This window comes from Sinohyriopsis cumingii, unplaced genomic scaffold (assembly GCF_028554795.1).
Source record: "Sinohyriopsis cumingii isolate HCF-2022 unplaced genomic scaffold, ASM2855479v2 utg001565l, whole genome shotgun sequence".
Taxonomy (NCBI): domain Eukaryota; kingdom Metazoa; phylum Mollusca; class Bivalvia; order Unionida; family Unionidae; genus Sinohyriopsis; species Sinohyriopsis cumingii.
In genome coordinates, this window is record NW_028316020.1 from 289,576 (window position 1) to 304,789 (window position 15,214).

General features: G+C 34.3%; 1 protein-coding gene across 2 annotated transcripts; it reads right to left on the minus strand.

Annotated features, from left to right (window-relative positions):
* Positions 1-317: 317 nt before the first annotated feature.
* LOC149771935 (uncharacterized) lies at positions 318-15,007 on the minus strand. 2 transcript variants are annotated; one of them, XM_089948073.1, is made up of 4 exons: positions 11,432-15,007; positions 9,416-9,615; positions 8,471-8,590; positions 318-5,232 (listed from the first exon to the last, which is right to left on the minus strand). In XM_089948073.1, the coding sequence occupies exons 1-4, from the start codon at positions 11,469-11,471 to the stop codon at positions 4,960-4,962; spliced, it is 633 nt and encodes a 210-aa protein (XP_089804199.1). In that variant the 5' UTR covers positions 11,472-15,007; the 3' UTR covers positions 318-4,959. The 2 variants fall into 2 exon arrangements, with proteins under 2 accessions (XP_089804199.1, XP_089804200.1); XM_089948074.1 differs by having other exon boundaries at positions 9,416-9,620.
* Between the last annotated feature and the right edge of the window lie 207 nt (positions 15,008-15,214).

Genomic DNA, 15,214 nt, shown 5'->3' on the forward strand with positions numbered 1-15,214 from the left:
ATTTTTCCAAATCCCACAACTATACGAGTGTAGCCTTGTAAGTGAAATTCTTAAAAGGAGCTTCAGTACAGCCATTTAAAAGCATTGTACTTGTTTTTGGTCGCTAATGCCCCGGTTCCGTGTGTATGCTCGGAGCTGATGGTTTTCCATTTTGACTAGCACAATTTAAAACTCGGCTATTCTAATAGTTTTATCGTTGATTGTCACCTAGTACAGTTTACTTATTCTACTGAGACTGCTTTGTGCCATCGTGACAAATTCCAAATAATATATGAGTGGAATTATAAAGAGGATAATAAAAATGATAAAAACAACTTTTTATTGCTTTACTTTTATTTTATTTTCTAATGTACATAAAAAGCATAACCCATATACAAGCAAGCATAAGATGTAATGGTTGGCATGTATGGATATCGTAAGAAGTTTTTTGATGAAAACCCTATGTGGATATAAATTCTTCTGTAGTAGTGATAATAGTATTTCCAAAGTTGACACATTGGTTTTCATATTGATATCATACCGACATAATTTATATTCAGGCCTAACTAAATTTTATAAGATTTCTTCTGATGAGAAACCCCATAAGAGATTTCATTTAGGAAGAGTAAGGATAAGATTTTCAAGATGGCTATCATGATGGCCATATTTTAAGCCAGATCAGCACATTTTTAATACAGACAAATAGATATCATAATTAATCTTGTCACACACACACACACCCCCGGTCAAAATGACTTTCTATTTACGGAGGAGTCGCGATAACAAGATAGTGATAACAGATATGCACCATTTTCATTTAGCACCATATACAAAATGACCTGGTCATAACCAAATGTTTGCATGGCTTTGCATCAAGGTGTTATAGGGACACAAATATTTTCAAACTGGCCACTGTGGTAGGCATAGTTTATGTCAGATCTTCAAAATTTTCTTAACAATGCAACTAGATACCAAAACAATTCCTTTTGTGAAAATACCATGTTGATACGACTAAAGATGGCTCATGTTGTGACTAAATTGGATGTCAGTTCGACGCAATTTAGATTTAGGACCAAGTCAACATCATACAATGTCCTATAGTAAAAAAAACCATGGTGATGTTCAGAAGTAGCAATAAAAAGAAACAGAACTGTGTTTAGGTAGGACCACCTGACATCATACAAGTTCTTTTTGTCAAAAGTTTATGTCAATTTTCGTTCCTTGTGTAGCAACAAGATTTTCAAGATGACTGCCACATGGGACAGCATGATTTTCATTCAGGACGTGAGGTTTTTTTGTGAAAACCCCGTATTGATATTACCATCCATTCGGGTTAAGTTGCAACAAGATTTTCAAGATGGTCATGCCTCAGCAGTACCATTTTCATTTAGGACCAACTAGACTTTGGGATGACTGCATGTAATGTTTCATGGTTATTACACGTTTAGGAATCTTATTGACAAACTTGTGCTTAACAGACAGACAGAAGATAACAGACCATCTAGTTAGCTCTTTTGGTCTACGACTAGTATAGCTAAAATCTAAATACCTGTATATGTATTATAAATATATACAAACTACTTAGTATAAATACAAATATTTCATCTTGTTGTTTATGGATTAATTTTCTAAATGTTTAATTTCCAACATAGATTTTAATGATTTCAAATACACACAGCTGCACAGTTGCAGAAACATTAATATGGTTGTGCTGGACATCCCATCTCCCACTGACAAAATTAAAATGAACAGCATGAAAAAAATCCCCAAAATCTGATTATATGTATGTATATGTGTTTTGATCCACAGCGTTGTCATGTTTGCCATACATATTATGTAATGGCTTACGTCTTCATCATCATGGGAACCACCTTAGATTATGTCAAAACTGAAACTTTTGCTTCAGCTGCTGGGTACATCATTGCAGTGATGGTGGTGCAATTACTTTTCAAGATGGATAAACAAGTTTTTGATCCATTTCCAGTGATTTTATTTTGATTGCGAACTGATATAAAAATGTCAGTAACAAAACTCATTCAAAACTGCTGCCAAATTCTCAAAAAGCTCACATATCATTAAACCCTAAAATGATGTCTAATTATATACAAGATTTCCACATTTTTTTTTAGAGTCAAGTTAAAATGCAGCAACAAATAGGTTTTTAAATAAATGTGAATGTGACTTACTCTCCCCTGCATTAGTTTTTAATAATGTGAGGAACACTGTTCCCAATTCATTAACATGAAGGTATCATGTATGCAACCCAAATTATGCCATTCAACTATAATGCACAGGTTAACCAAGAAAAATAGGTCACTGTGATCATGTTCTGGTGAGGTTTTGTCTGATGCAAGGTACCCCTTGACCGAGTTCCCAGGTAGTATCATATCCACATATGCAGCTACTAATCCAGGTCACAAAATCTCAGCAAAACCTTGAAGCAACAAAGTAATAATTGCAAAAATGTTGATCACTGTAATCTATTTTAACTTTGGAAGGGTCAGAATCTTACAATTATAAGACTGACCAGAGTTCATGAAGACTCAAAAGCATAGATCTTGATAGGATGGGAGGAAAACAAAATTCTTACAATTTGGTTAACCTGCCTGTAAATGTTGCTTCCGATACCAGGGTTACTATACCACTAAGCTATTCTGTATGTTGCACAGGTGATATAAAATCACGGACTGTGCAAAGAGACCACAAGGACCCAGACTTGGAGCAAGACAAGTAGCAAATAAAGATTTTTGGACAAGGCACTTTCATATAAGCTATCTAGATGTTGCTGTTTTCTATTATGTATGGATAGATAAATATGAGAAAAAAATGTATACCCCTTTATTACCATAATATTACATTACATTGCTTTTAAGTAGCTTTAAAGGAATAATGTTAAACAAACTCATTTCAATTCATACACCTGAAAATGATATATTGAAATTGCACCAGACAACTCATAAAAGGGAATAAAGCAGAAAAAAAACCCAGCAAAAATTAATGCATTACATCTAAATAATCACTTGCTTATGCTGCAAAAGCTGGTGAAAATAATCCTAACATAAAAAGTTAGTTACTACCTTTATTTTTTTTATTAAGATAGCATATACCAAGATTTAACAAAAGGCTCAAGTGGGCCTGTTGTAGCTCGTCTGGCTTATGCAACTATTTCACCAATCAAGTTTATGTAGTAATATGAGAACAAATTCAATCTAAGCTGTCTCCCAAACTTCTATCATGTTGATTTTACCTAATGTATGATATCCTCAGAGGTTATTTCAAAACATAAAGGCACAATTTATATGTACTGATAGTCTCTTTCTCATAAACAAAGTCATTTAGACCTTGATGATAATAAACCAAACAGGTCATAACTATGGCTTCACAAGTGCAATCTGATAAAAAAATCCATCAATGCTTGGATCTTATTTTAAAAAATTCGGCAGATCTTGACAATGTAAACCCATTATTCTAGTTACGATGAAAGTTATGGTCTCCAGAACGGTAACAATCTCAGCCAATCACACACAAGACTGCCTCATAAATATGCATAGATCTCGCTTAGTACTGTACAGTTCAAGCTTTTGATCTTCATCAAAGATCTGCATGATATAAGCTGAAATTTCAAGTTTGTTCAAAACAGGACCAGAAATATGGTTGCTAGAATAACAACAAGCCTGACTAATCAGATGCAAGATGCTTCCTCAATAATATGCATTGAACTTACTGAACTTGTTTGAGGTCTTATTGCTATAATTTTATCTTCAAAGTTGGATCAAACATAGAGCAGAAATATGACATCCATCATGGCAACAAGGTTAGCCAATCAAATGTAAATCCCTTCATTAAGTTGCATACATCTCGCTCATTATCAACATCAGACATCTTTATGATATAAAATAATGTCTCAAGTTTGATCAAGGCCAGATAAGAAATAGTTTAGTAAATCAGATGGAAGATTACCTAATTAATATGTGTGGATTTTGCTCATTATCAAACTCATCTGAGTTCCTGATGATAATGTAGACATTATTGTTATAATTTTTGTTGCAAATACAAATTCCTAAATACAAGTGTAAATGTCTGATAAACAAATTCTTAACATTTCTATATTTTAAAAAATCTGATTAAGTATCTTGATTTAAAAATTGTGATAAACATATCAGCCATTGTTTTACACTATTATTTCCATTTTTATTTTGTATTCATCACTGATATTAATATTGATTTTACTGCAATCTTCATATTTTAATTAATACTTTGAATTTTTTTTTGCAAGCATATACATATTGTTCTTCATCTTTTCTATAGTAATACTAATGATGATGATGATACTAATATCTAAATTGCTTGCTCTATTAAATGTAGTCAAGGCATGGATATTTTAAATGACAATTATGAATTTTAAACAAATATTACAAAGCATTTTTTTGTTCAAACTGCACTAATTTGGAACGTTCGGCATGTAAAAAACATGCTAAATGCTATATTCTACCTGCACTACATTTTTATGATTCAGATAATTCCTTTACTGTTTTCTCATACCCATTTTCTTAATTTTACTGGATATAGCAGCTGGTATCTTGTATGTGCCAACTTTGTTATTATGCTAGCATCCATATCAAAATCATGCATGCAACTCCATCTACTAAAAAAGTCATCTTTTTTAACACTGCACTTGCTGTTGATGACTTTAAGTTTCCAAATTGAAACTTTTTGTGCCGATAGAACAAGGTTAAGTTTGAAATTTGTATGGTATAAATTAATTAAATAATACTGAGCTAAATAGTAATTGTGCTTTGGCAAATGCTTTTGAAGACAGGATGTATGGTACAATTTCATACTGGACCTGAGGCAAACTCAAGTAAAGCTAAAAAGAAAAAAGTTTCTATGTGTGTACATGTTGAAAACTAAGCACAATGCCATTTTTAACTTAAAAGACAAATAATTACTTGTTGTGCAAATGACATTACAACTTCATATTTATTCTGACCCTTTGTATCTGATAGTAAACAAAGTCCTTAATATTTCGCCATGATCTTGATCCAAGGCAGGGTTCTTTTGCAAGAACATTAAGTACATCTTTTTGCCTAGGTACTTTGAGCATCCTGATGAAACAACCCAAGTGCTGGAGCACAGCATTCCTTTCTTGACTTGTCCAAGGTCTTCGCCAAGTTTTAGATTTGGTGCTTTCATGTCTCTTTGTTGATACTGCAACTGGTATAGTGCTGGTACATATCTTTCTAGATTCAAGACCTGAAAAATATAAATGATTTCTGAGATAACAAAATAATTATGTTGATAAGACTAAAGAAAAACTTTAAACAAAATTCAAACAAGGGACTGATGCTCTATTAACCAGAGGATCATATAATTTTGATTTTTAACGTAGCTTTAGCAATTTTTCAGTCATATTGCTACGATGTCTGCAATGTGGTAGCTTATAGTGATGTCTAGCACTGAGGCATCATGCCACAGGCATGTAGCATGATGTCCCACCCAGTTACATTATCCTGACACCAGGCCGACCATTCCTAACACTAACCTCTTAATGCTGAACGCCAAGCGAGGCAGATGTTAGTACCATTTTTTAAGTCTCTACTAACCAGAGGAAACAGCAACTAAAATTCATATTCTTTACAATTGGTGCCACACATGCCACAACAAATATCTGCAGAAGATAATGGGGGGGGGGGGGGGCAAGTTAACTACATGGACAAACTAATTTATTTTAACTTTAACCATCAAAATCAGCTCAAAAAGGTAATATTAAATTAATACTGGATAGGAGTTTTAAAATACCATTAAGTAAAACAACAACTAACATGGACCTGTTTTGATACCTCTACACCATTCTCATGGAAGCACATTTGGTTGCCTGCTGTAAACAGCAGCCATTTTGGGCTGGTTTTCAGAGTGCCACCTTCATGGAAAACACCCCGTTAGATACAACATTCATTGATGTGAATGATCATTATGTCAGATCACACGGTCAATTTTAAGCTCTAGTCCTAATCTGATATTTAAAGTAACTGGCTCAGATTTTCAACTCTCCAAAAACGAAGCTGCGGATTTTGTTCAGTACTTTCTGGAGTTTGCATGATCAGAATCACGACTATTGAAGCTTCAATAACACAGGTAAGGGCACTGATGTTTATGTACGCATCAGTGAGTATTTATAATTTATCAGCTTCAGGTGATTTAGTCATGGAGACATAGACAAAGAACTGATAAATTTAGAGTGTGAGAAATGGCAGCTATGGTTTGTTATATAGCTTCAAATGCTTGACAGTAAATGAGTTCTCTAAAAGCACATAAAAAATTATTCTGTGAAAAATAATTATACAACTATAACGATCAGATTTTACTCTTAAATCTTTCTATACATAATAGATGTATACCAAAACTGGAAAATGGTTAAAATTGATGTTGAACGTATGGAGTCAAATAGGTAACAGATGTTCTATTTATAGTAAACTGCACTGTATAAATCAGGTATCAACTGCCTACAAAGCCATACATTATATGAGGTAAAAGGTTAAAGTGTTATATATTTATGTAGCACAAGATCACTTAGTGCTGAATTGCTTGAGAAAAGAAATGAAAATTGTGCATTACTTTTAAATTGCCTTATTTTAACTAGGCTTGGTATTATTCATTTCTATATTTAATTTCAATTACTGTGGTATAGGTGGGAATGGCCATTATTCAACCTGTTTTTGACCATCCAGCATGTACAATGGACTTGGGAGCTCCAGATGGCTCAGTGACCTAAATGCTCCTCTTTACAGCTCTCCCACATCTGTCCGCATGGGTTCAACTTTTGGCTTGACCAACATGAGTGTGTAACAAAGCTTGGCAGTAGCTTTCCATGGGTTGGTGGTTCTTCTTCCACCAAATATACTGACTGCCATGTATCATATGCTAGAAATGGTGTTAAAACCAACAACACCAAACCAAATGTACATTTGTCTTGTATTCAACATCATTTCCAGTAACACATTCTCTGTAATGAAATACTTCAAACTTTCAAATTATTGTCATCATCACCAACTTCAGCCACTATTTGCAAAAAGGAAATCATCACCTAATGATGAACCATGTTGATAGTCCGCCATGTGGGGTTGTCTAGGTGGCACATATTTTAAACAAGAATTTGTATAACTGCCTTGATGAATGCAAAGTTAAAACTATAGCAAAATGCTTGTTCCAAAGCCCAATGTACCTATTCAATTAAGCTTAACACCCTTCATGTCAAGCTGAAGTACCCAGATGTAATAGTTCCCTACCTGAAAAACAACATTGCAGTAAGCATACAAGATCTTGACCAGCAGCACAACTTATGTTTTGTGGAATGCCTCAAGGGTTAAAAGATGAATAAAATTCTATACTATGCTGAGTATACACATGATCCTTGAGCTAATTTGTGGGAGTTCTTGCGCTTCACTGCTTTCTAAGGGCTCAAATTCACAAAACTTTTTGCACAATTTGCACACTCATGCACCCTGGCAGCTTCTCTATTTTAAGTAACAAAATGCAGGATGAAAGTGGGGCCTGGGGTCTAAAGCACTCAAATTTACCAATCACTGCCATCTCACCTCTGAGTGGGTTTGAGTCCAGCCAATGTTAGTTGCTTCCAGTGAGTTGGTGGTTCTTACCAGGGGTTTTTGGGGATCTTCCTCAAGCAGTTATAATGACTGCCATGTATAGAATATCATGCATTGAAAATTGGCATCAGACCCAAAACAACAACTGTACAATAGAATGGAAGCAAAACAATCCTCATTACCAAAACAATACATGCATTAGAGGCATGTGACATTTCACAAAACGTCTTCTCAGTACAGAGACTTTGTTAATGGCTGTACATTACAAAAATCCTAATAATTTTATAAGTTCATATTTATTTAAAAACAGATTGTGAAATTAGGGCTGATAAAGTGTAAACTAGCTGTTTTCTTGGATATGTAATCTGTTCCGCTTTTTGTAACTTTGAACTATACATAAACATAAATTGATAAATGGAGAAAGTATTTATCTACATATATACCCTGGAGAAATTTCATTAAATAATAGTGTACAAAAATAGAAACACATTATACACATTATTAAAGTCATCAGCTTTTAATGATATTTGAAGTTTATCCAGTCAACAGTATCTAACAAATCTATTGGTTGATTCTAGTGACAGAAGCTACATATTTTTAATTACATTTTTAATGCAAAAAATTAACATGAATTTCACTTCTGTGCCGTGTACACATTGAAAAATAATGGCAAATCTGAACAGTATATCCCAAGGAACAATATTACCACAATCATTTATAACAGATTATGAAAATTGCAATCCATGATTTGCTCATATGATTTTACCGATCAATCTTCAAGTATAGTCTATCGCCAAACCCTTAACCATGACATCACAAAGTTCTATCCTTATCAATGAGTTAAAAAATTATCAATTTAATATTTTTATATTATCATCACATTTTACCTGGAATTTCTGCATTCTCTTTAAGTTCATCTGAGATCTCCCCTTGCTCCGTTGGCCCATTTCCTGTTTTAATTTCTTCTTTTGCAATATCTCCATTTTCTTCTTCTGGCACAATAATATCTGACAAAATAGTTTTCATGTGATAAGATACAAATGACAGACTTGTATTATTTAATTCTTCTTGCTACTATTAAATTATGATTGATATGAATTAAAATATCCCACGGTGACCTTAAAAATATGGATCATTCTTGATATTGGGAGGTTTTTTTGGGGGGGTTGAGTGCCATTTTCAGCACATGATAGACTATACATGGCGGCCAGTATAATTGGTGGAAGAGGAGCTTGGGAAAATCCCTGTAAGAACCACATACCCCATGAGAAGCTAATGAAAAGCTTTCTCACTGACTCTCATTGGCCAAGGTCGATACTTGATCCCATGTAGACAGAGGTGTGGTGGCTGGGATCAGTAAAGGAGAGCACTTTAGACCACTCAGCCCCCTGGGGAATCATTGTAATTTGAATTCTACCTGCAACACTCACCGAGAAGCTATGTTAATTTATAAACATCTGGTTTCATTTTTGTGATGTTCATAAGACTAAAAAAATGTTTCCTGTTTCATGCAAACACAAAATTAAAACTTAGGTCAGTCAATCAGTAAAGGTGCGTTGTTGCTTTGGGGTTTAATGCTATTTCTCTGCATAAGATAGGCTATACATGGCATCCAGTATAACTTTAAGACTTATCTGCCACCAAAGGCCATTAAATTTCTTTGCCTCAACTCATCCACAGGGACATGGGTCATAACTGAAGAGATCAGCATTGGAATGCCATAATTGTATCAAGAAATTATAGAGAGACATGATGAACTTTTGAAGAAGTTTCCTAATATATATCACTCAAAGATTTGCGGGATGGGGATAAAATGAATATGAATGCGCTACCTTATTCCGCCAGTACAAGTTCTTTCCATCTCCATAGTCATATCTAAACTCCTCACCACTGTCAATATTTCTGGTTGCAAAGAGACAAAGCCTTGGGTAAGAATTGAACACCTCCAATTTCATTTGTGCATTGCACGATTTTGTGTGGTCTGCAGCATCATTCACAAATTGGCACATGTGTCCTCTTGTAGATGTTGCATCTATACTTAAGTAAAATAAAATGCAACTTACAAAAAGTTACATCTTCCAATCCTTTAAATAGATCAACAATCGTAGCAAAGATCTGTCCATGCTATCTACTAAAACCTAAAACAAAACTGTCAAGTCACATTAACCTAGATCCTAGAACTGAATAGGAGATGATGGGAATACCAGCCACCCCATGACATATAACAAGTTCTTAAATTATAATTACAATGCCCACTTGTCTACATCAAATTTTAAGGGACAGATTTGCAAGACACCAGTGGCCTTTTGCCTGATCTTTAATGCATTGAAATAGTTCAATTTTGTACATGCATAATTATGTCTCAGTGCAGATGTCTTTACAATGCAAGTCTTAGAGTGTTGGGCTTTACACCTCAATGATGCTATGGACCACTGCAAGGTGGTGAGTTTGTTTACTGAATTCAGAACATCTGAATGGTCCTTATAATTTAGTCTTAAATCACTTTCATCTGCATTTGCCTAAATAATCCTAATATATGCAGAATGGGCTGTAAAAATACTTCACTATCATACTTTCCAGTGTTAATAGGCAATTTTCTACACCGCAGAATGAATACAAAATTTTCTTAGTCTATGGCATGTATCTAGAGAAAATCTGAATATCAATCAGCGATAATATGCCCATGATCTCTTCTTCCAAGTTTAATATTTGGTGGAAAAGGGGGTCTATTATTGCCAACACCCACAACCCTGGTAAACTGAAATCAGTCTGTGATCTCAGTCATCTTATTTAAAGCCATCCTGAAAAAGTGTTCTTTTGAATTCTGACTAAAAATCAAATGAATGTACCACTAGATGCTATTCTCCGTTTATTTTCAAACTCAGTATGACCAAATGTTAAGTGCTGAAGATCTACTAGGAGTGAAAAAGGACTAACTCTTATTCAGCTAAATTTGGGGATTATGTATAAATAAATTGTATAAAAGTTTAGCTAAAAGAAAATTGCACAAAGAGACTTTCAGTGTAACTTGAAAGGTGTTTCAACATCATGCACACAGCCAGTTAATTTAAACATGCCCCCAAAAATCTAATTTAGACTGTATTAAAGGATTGCAACTATTATATACAACAAATAGTACACAATTCCCAAACAATTTACTTGGCTGAAAGGATTTGTTTTTTGTCTCTGATATGACCTCTACTCTATACCATGTTTTGAATGGCATGCAGGGAAGAAGCCACTTTCACCTGATTGGTTGCACAGGTTAATGGAGCAACTCTGCTGGTGAAAACGTGTATTCATTGCAAGCAAACACTAATGACGATTTTTAACGTAGCTTTAACAATTTTTCAGTCATATCGCTACAATGTCTGCTTGTGGCAGTTTATAGCAAACATTAATGAATCAAAGCTTAATTCCTGATTATAGTTTCCGTTTCCATTCAAATTTCCAGCTAGCAATACAACTTTCACTAAACTAATTGCAGAAATTGGAATTTGTACATTGAGTCATTTCTCATTTGCAACATAAAACAGATTAAAACAGATAAAAAAGGCCTGTTTTATGCTAAACACTAAATAATACATAAAAAAAGATATTCCCACATATAGCACTCATATTATCATGCAATTTTAAGGTTGAAGCTATGTTCTGATTCAAGGAACAATTTACTCTCACATGGAGAATTTTTTGGTGTTATCAGCAATTTTCTTCTATTTGAATTTCTCTCTGTACTCACTGCATGAGGTTTTAATTGTATACTTTTTAGCCCACAAATCCTTGCAGTTTCAGCCCTGATAACTGTATTAAATCTCAGATATATAATAATTATATTAGCTGAAACTTACTAATGTGTCTTCTGATGATATTTAAAGCCAGAGATAACATCTGTTATATTTATGATTTCGTTGTTCCCTGCTATATCTTTTCTCCCTTCTCTCAGCCTCTGTGTCAATCCTTTCCCCTACATACTCAAGTAGAAAATCACCTCTGTTGAATGCCACATTTGCAAAGACACCATAACCTATAATGGGCAAAAGGCAAAAGCAATAAATTAAAAATTAAAATAAGCATGCAAAGGTGTTCCTAATAACCAAAGCTTAAAACTAGAATTTTATGAGGATATATCTTGTGTAATAAAATGAAGCATTATTTTGTAAGGATGTTATACATAGTTCAAAGATCCGATAACCTGACACCCGGGACGTCTCTAATTTCAGATGAGTGAGGAGCTCATCCAGCTTATTGAAAAAATCTAATTTTACCTGACAAAGCTCCAATTATGCTGATGAAATGTAGAAATTTATTTTTAAGATGTTGACCTGCCATAACATAGCATGTCATGCTAAAACCAGGATTTCTATTCCCAAAACCCCTGACACTTTATGTTTAAAAAAAATATGATTTTAAGTAAGTTTCGAAAATAGAACAAAAATAAATACTTCAGCATACGCCCATTACATGTAACATGTATAAATGGTAAGCAGTCATGTCTAAATTTGATGTAAAGCTCCTTCTGGCAGTTTAAATAAGGCAATTAAATGGCAAAAATGTCAGGTATAAACCACTATTGCATGATTAACTGGCTCACAATAGCTAATGTGGTGCATTTGAAGACTAGTGGGTGATCCCACTGTGCTAATTTGCACAGGCAAAAAAGGTCACAAAATGGAACAACCTAAAAAAGGTAAATCAAACAGATGCTAGATGCATGTAAAAAGTGTTCCAACTGGAAAATGGGGTCCCATCATCCCAGCCACACAAGGTTGAAAATGAGGTCCCATCAACACTTAAAATCGGGGTCCCAAATGCATATATAGTTAGAACGGGGGTCCCCAGAATGCAATGCCTCAAGTGCAACAAAACGTGATCACCATGAAAATGGATAAAGCACATGACTAGTGCTGAAAGAACACAAGGCCTTAAATGATTCCTGGAGTTTTATATTATTTTGTTTTGTCTCAACCACTTACAAGATAAATTCAAATTATTCACCAACATAACCAGATATATATTTGTTTTGAACACATCTTGGTCGAACCCAGTTTCACATCAATGCTGGGTCTGATTTTTGGGTAACAGGTGCTTAAGCAATGTATTATAGATTACTGACAAGTTCGTGAATGGCAACAACTTTTCTTTTGAAGTCAGATTTTACCCCATATACATAAAATGAAAAGCTTGATTACTAAAGTTGCTTGAATAGTGTTCAAATTTCGAAGGTGATTTAGGAAGCAAAGCAAGCAAAACTAAATTTCAGAACTCTTTCTTTGACAGTTTTCTTTGTGAAGCATGCCAGCAAAAGGGGTGGGGGGTGGAGGATTTGATTCTGGACACGTATGGCAAACAATTTATTGGCTCATGATGTCATTTCTGTGTGTACCATCAAATAGGAGACCATCTTTATGTTAAGATATTCGACACATTGAATTCAACCTTCCAATTAGTTAATTGACCTATTCTTTTCATTATGATTTTATCAGTGGAATAGATTGGCTGACAGACAATAATACACACATGCTTGTTTTTTGAACAGTTGCTTTGTATTGTTTAAAAGATTAACTATCTGTACTCGACAGGCATTTAATTGTAATCCAGGCTTGTGGAATTTTAGTCAGGGCTTGTGATTATTTTATAGCCACCATCCCTGGGCATTTGTTGAAATTTTTAATAGGTATCTGCTTTAACACAAGCAATAATTTAAGAAAGAAAAAACAAAAAGTGTTCAAACTGGAAATTGGGGTCCCATCATCCCAGACACACAAAGCTGAAACCGGGGTCCCATAAATGCCAGTTAAAATTGGGGTCCCAAATGCATATCGTGTATGCACAAATAGTTTAATTCCCATGAATACAAAATGAAAATTGAAAAAAAAGTACAATATTGTGATTTAAATCCCAAATAGTGCTAAAAGTCTGATCACAAATCCAAATGTACAAGAAAGTGTTAAAACTGGAAATTGGGGTCCCATCATCCCAGACACACAAAGCTGAAACTGGGGTCCCATAAACGCCAGTCCCAAATGTATATTCTGTACAGTAGTCCCCCTCTTATAAGGCCACCCCTACTGCAGCAGGGTAGTGGCCTTATAATGAGGGTGATGATAAATGTGAATAGTAAATACATATGAAGAAAGTCACAAATACATTTAATTTTAAAACATTTAATAATTTCATTAAAATATCACATGCAGGTTGTGAAATAAATGAAAAACTGTTTCATCATTTTCAAAAGAATGTTATGAATAACCATTATTATAGTTTTAAAACTGTCTTTATAATTATGTTACAGATCACATCATCTGTCACTCTGTTGGTAACAGTCTAAAAAAAAAAAAAAACAGTTTCGTCACAATTAAAAATATCCTTGCTGTCATATCCCCTGCATATATCATTTAGTCTTTTGTTCCAATCTTCGAAAACTTCATTATTAAGATCTGCTGATTCTCCACTAAGGACAGAACACGTAATATTGTGTCGCACTTAAAATCCGTGCAACCATCAGTTACTTGCAGTAAAGTCCTCATATCCCAATTCAACTGACAAAATTGTTGTCTTTTCTTGTCATTCAAATCAGGATACAAACATCTCCTGGCTGAAACAATCTTCCCTTCTCCGTCCATTTCACCTTCCAACTTCTGCAGAATCGTTTCCTTATCTTTCACGATATTGTTTATCTGAGTCTTTCCAACGTTAGTTTTCTGCAAGGTTCCTCGACACCCCCCCGAACCTCTTGGTCAGTTGAATTACTTTCTCTTTTAAACTGATTTTTCTTTCCTCGATGACATGTTGATCTTTTTGCAGTAAGTTATTCATGTTGCCAACTACAAAACTGATAAAACAATTTTTTATGCATTTAAACAAATTGCCACTTGTTTTTAAAGTAAGTGATCTTGTCACGTGATTTGTTAGTCGCAGTTCGGTACCCTACTGTTTTTATACATTTCTTCACACTAAGTGAGTGAAGCCAAAATGGCTTCGATATGTACCATTTAACATCACGCAGATTTGACCTCGCGGCCGTTAGGATGTAATTTTGACAATTATTGTCAGTAGTATTAGCAACTAATTATCAAAGTGAACATCTTACTAAGAGAAGCCATAAAGACTATCAAACCATTTTCCTGCTGACTTGTGTATTGTACATCAATGCTGCCACTTCTCAGCTGTTATTACTGTTCAATAATTGCAATCTTAACAATTATCGAAGTGACTAAACCAGACATCTTATGATAACACAGCTGTAAGGCTATTTGGATTGCATGTACTAACCCTTTCATATGGATTAAAATTTTAGTCTTTCTCAGCTTTATGGAATAAATGTGGCTCCTTGTGAGGCGTAAATGATATAATATTAACCTTAGTGGTACATGTACTTTAGTCAACACTTCTTTCAGTAACGAAAACCTGACATCGGGAAACAGAAATCGGATTACTTAACACACGTTATGAATAAAATACTGGTTCTGGATACATATCAAATAAAATGCATACACTTGTGAGGGGTAAATTTTATATTATTGCACTAATATGCTGGCCGCTTGTCGCGTTAGGCAGGTGGCCTTTCATGAGGGGTACTTTTTACTTTTGAACACAAACTCGTCAGTGCCAACGGATTCTGGCTGTAAGGA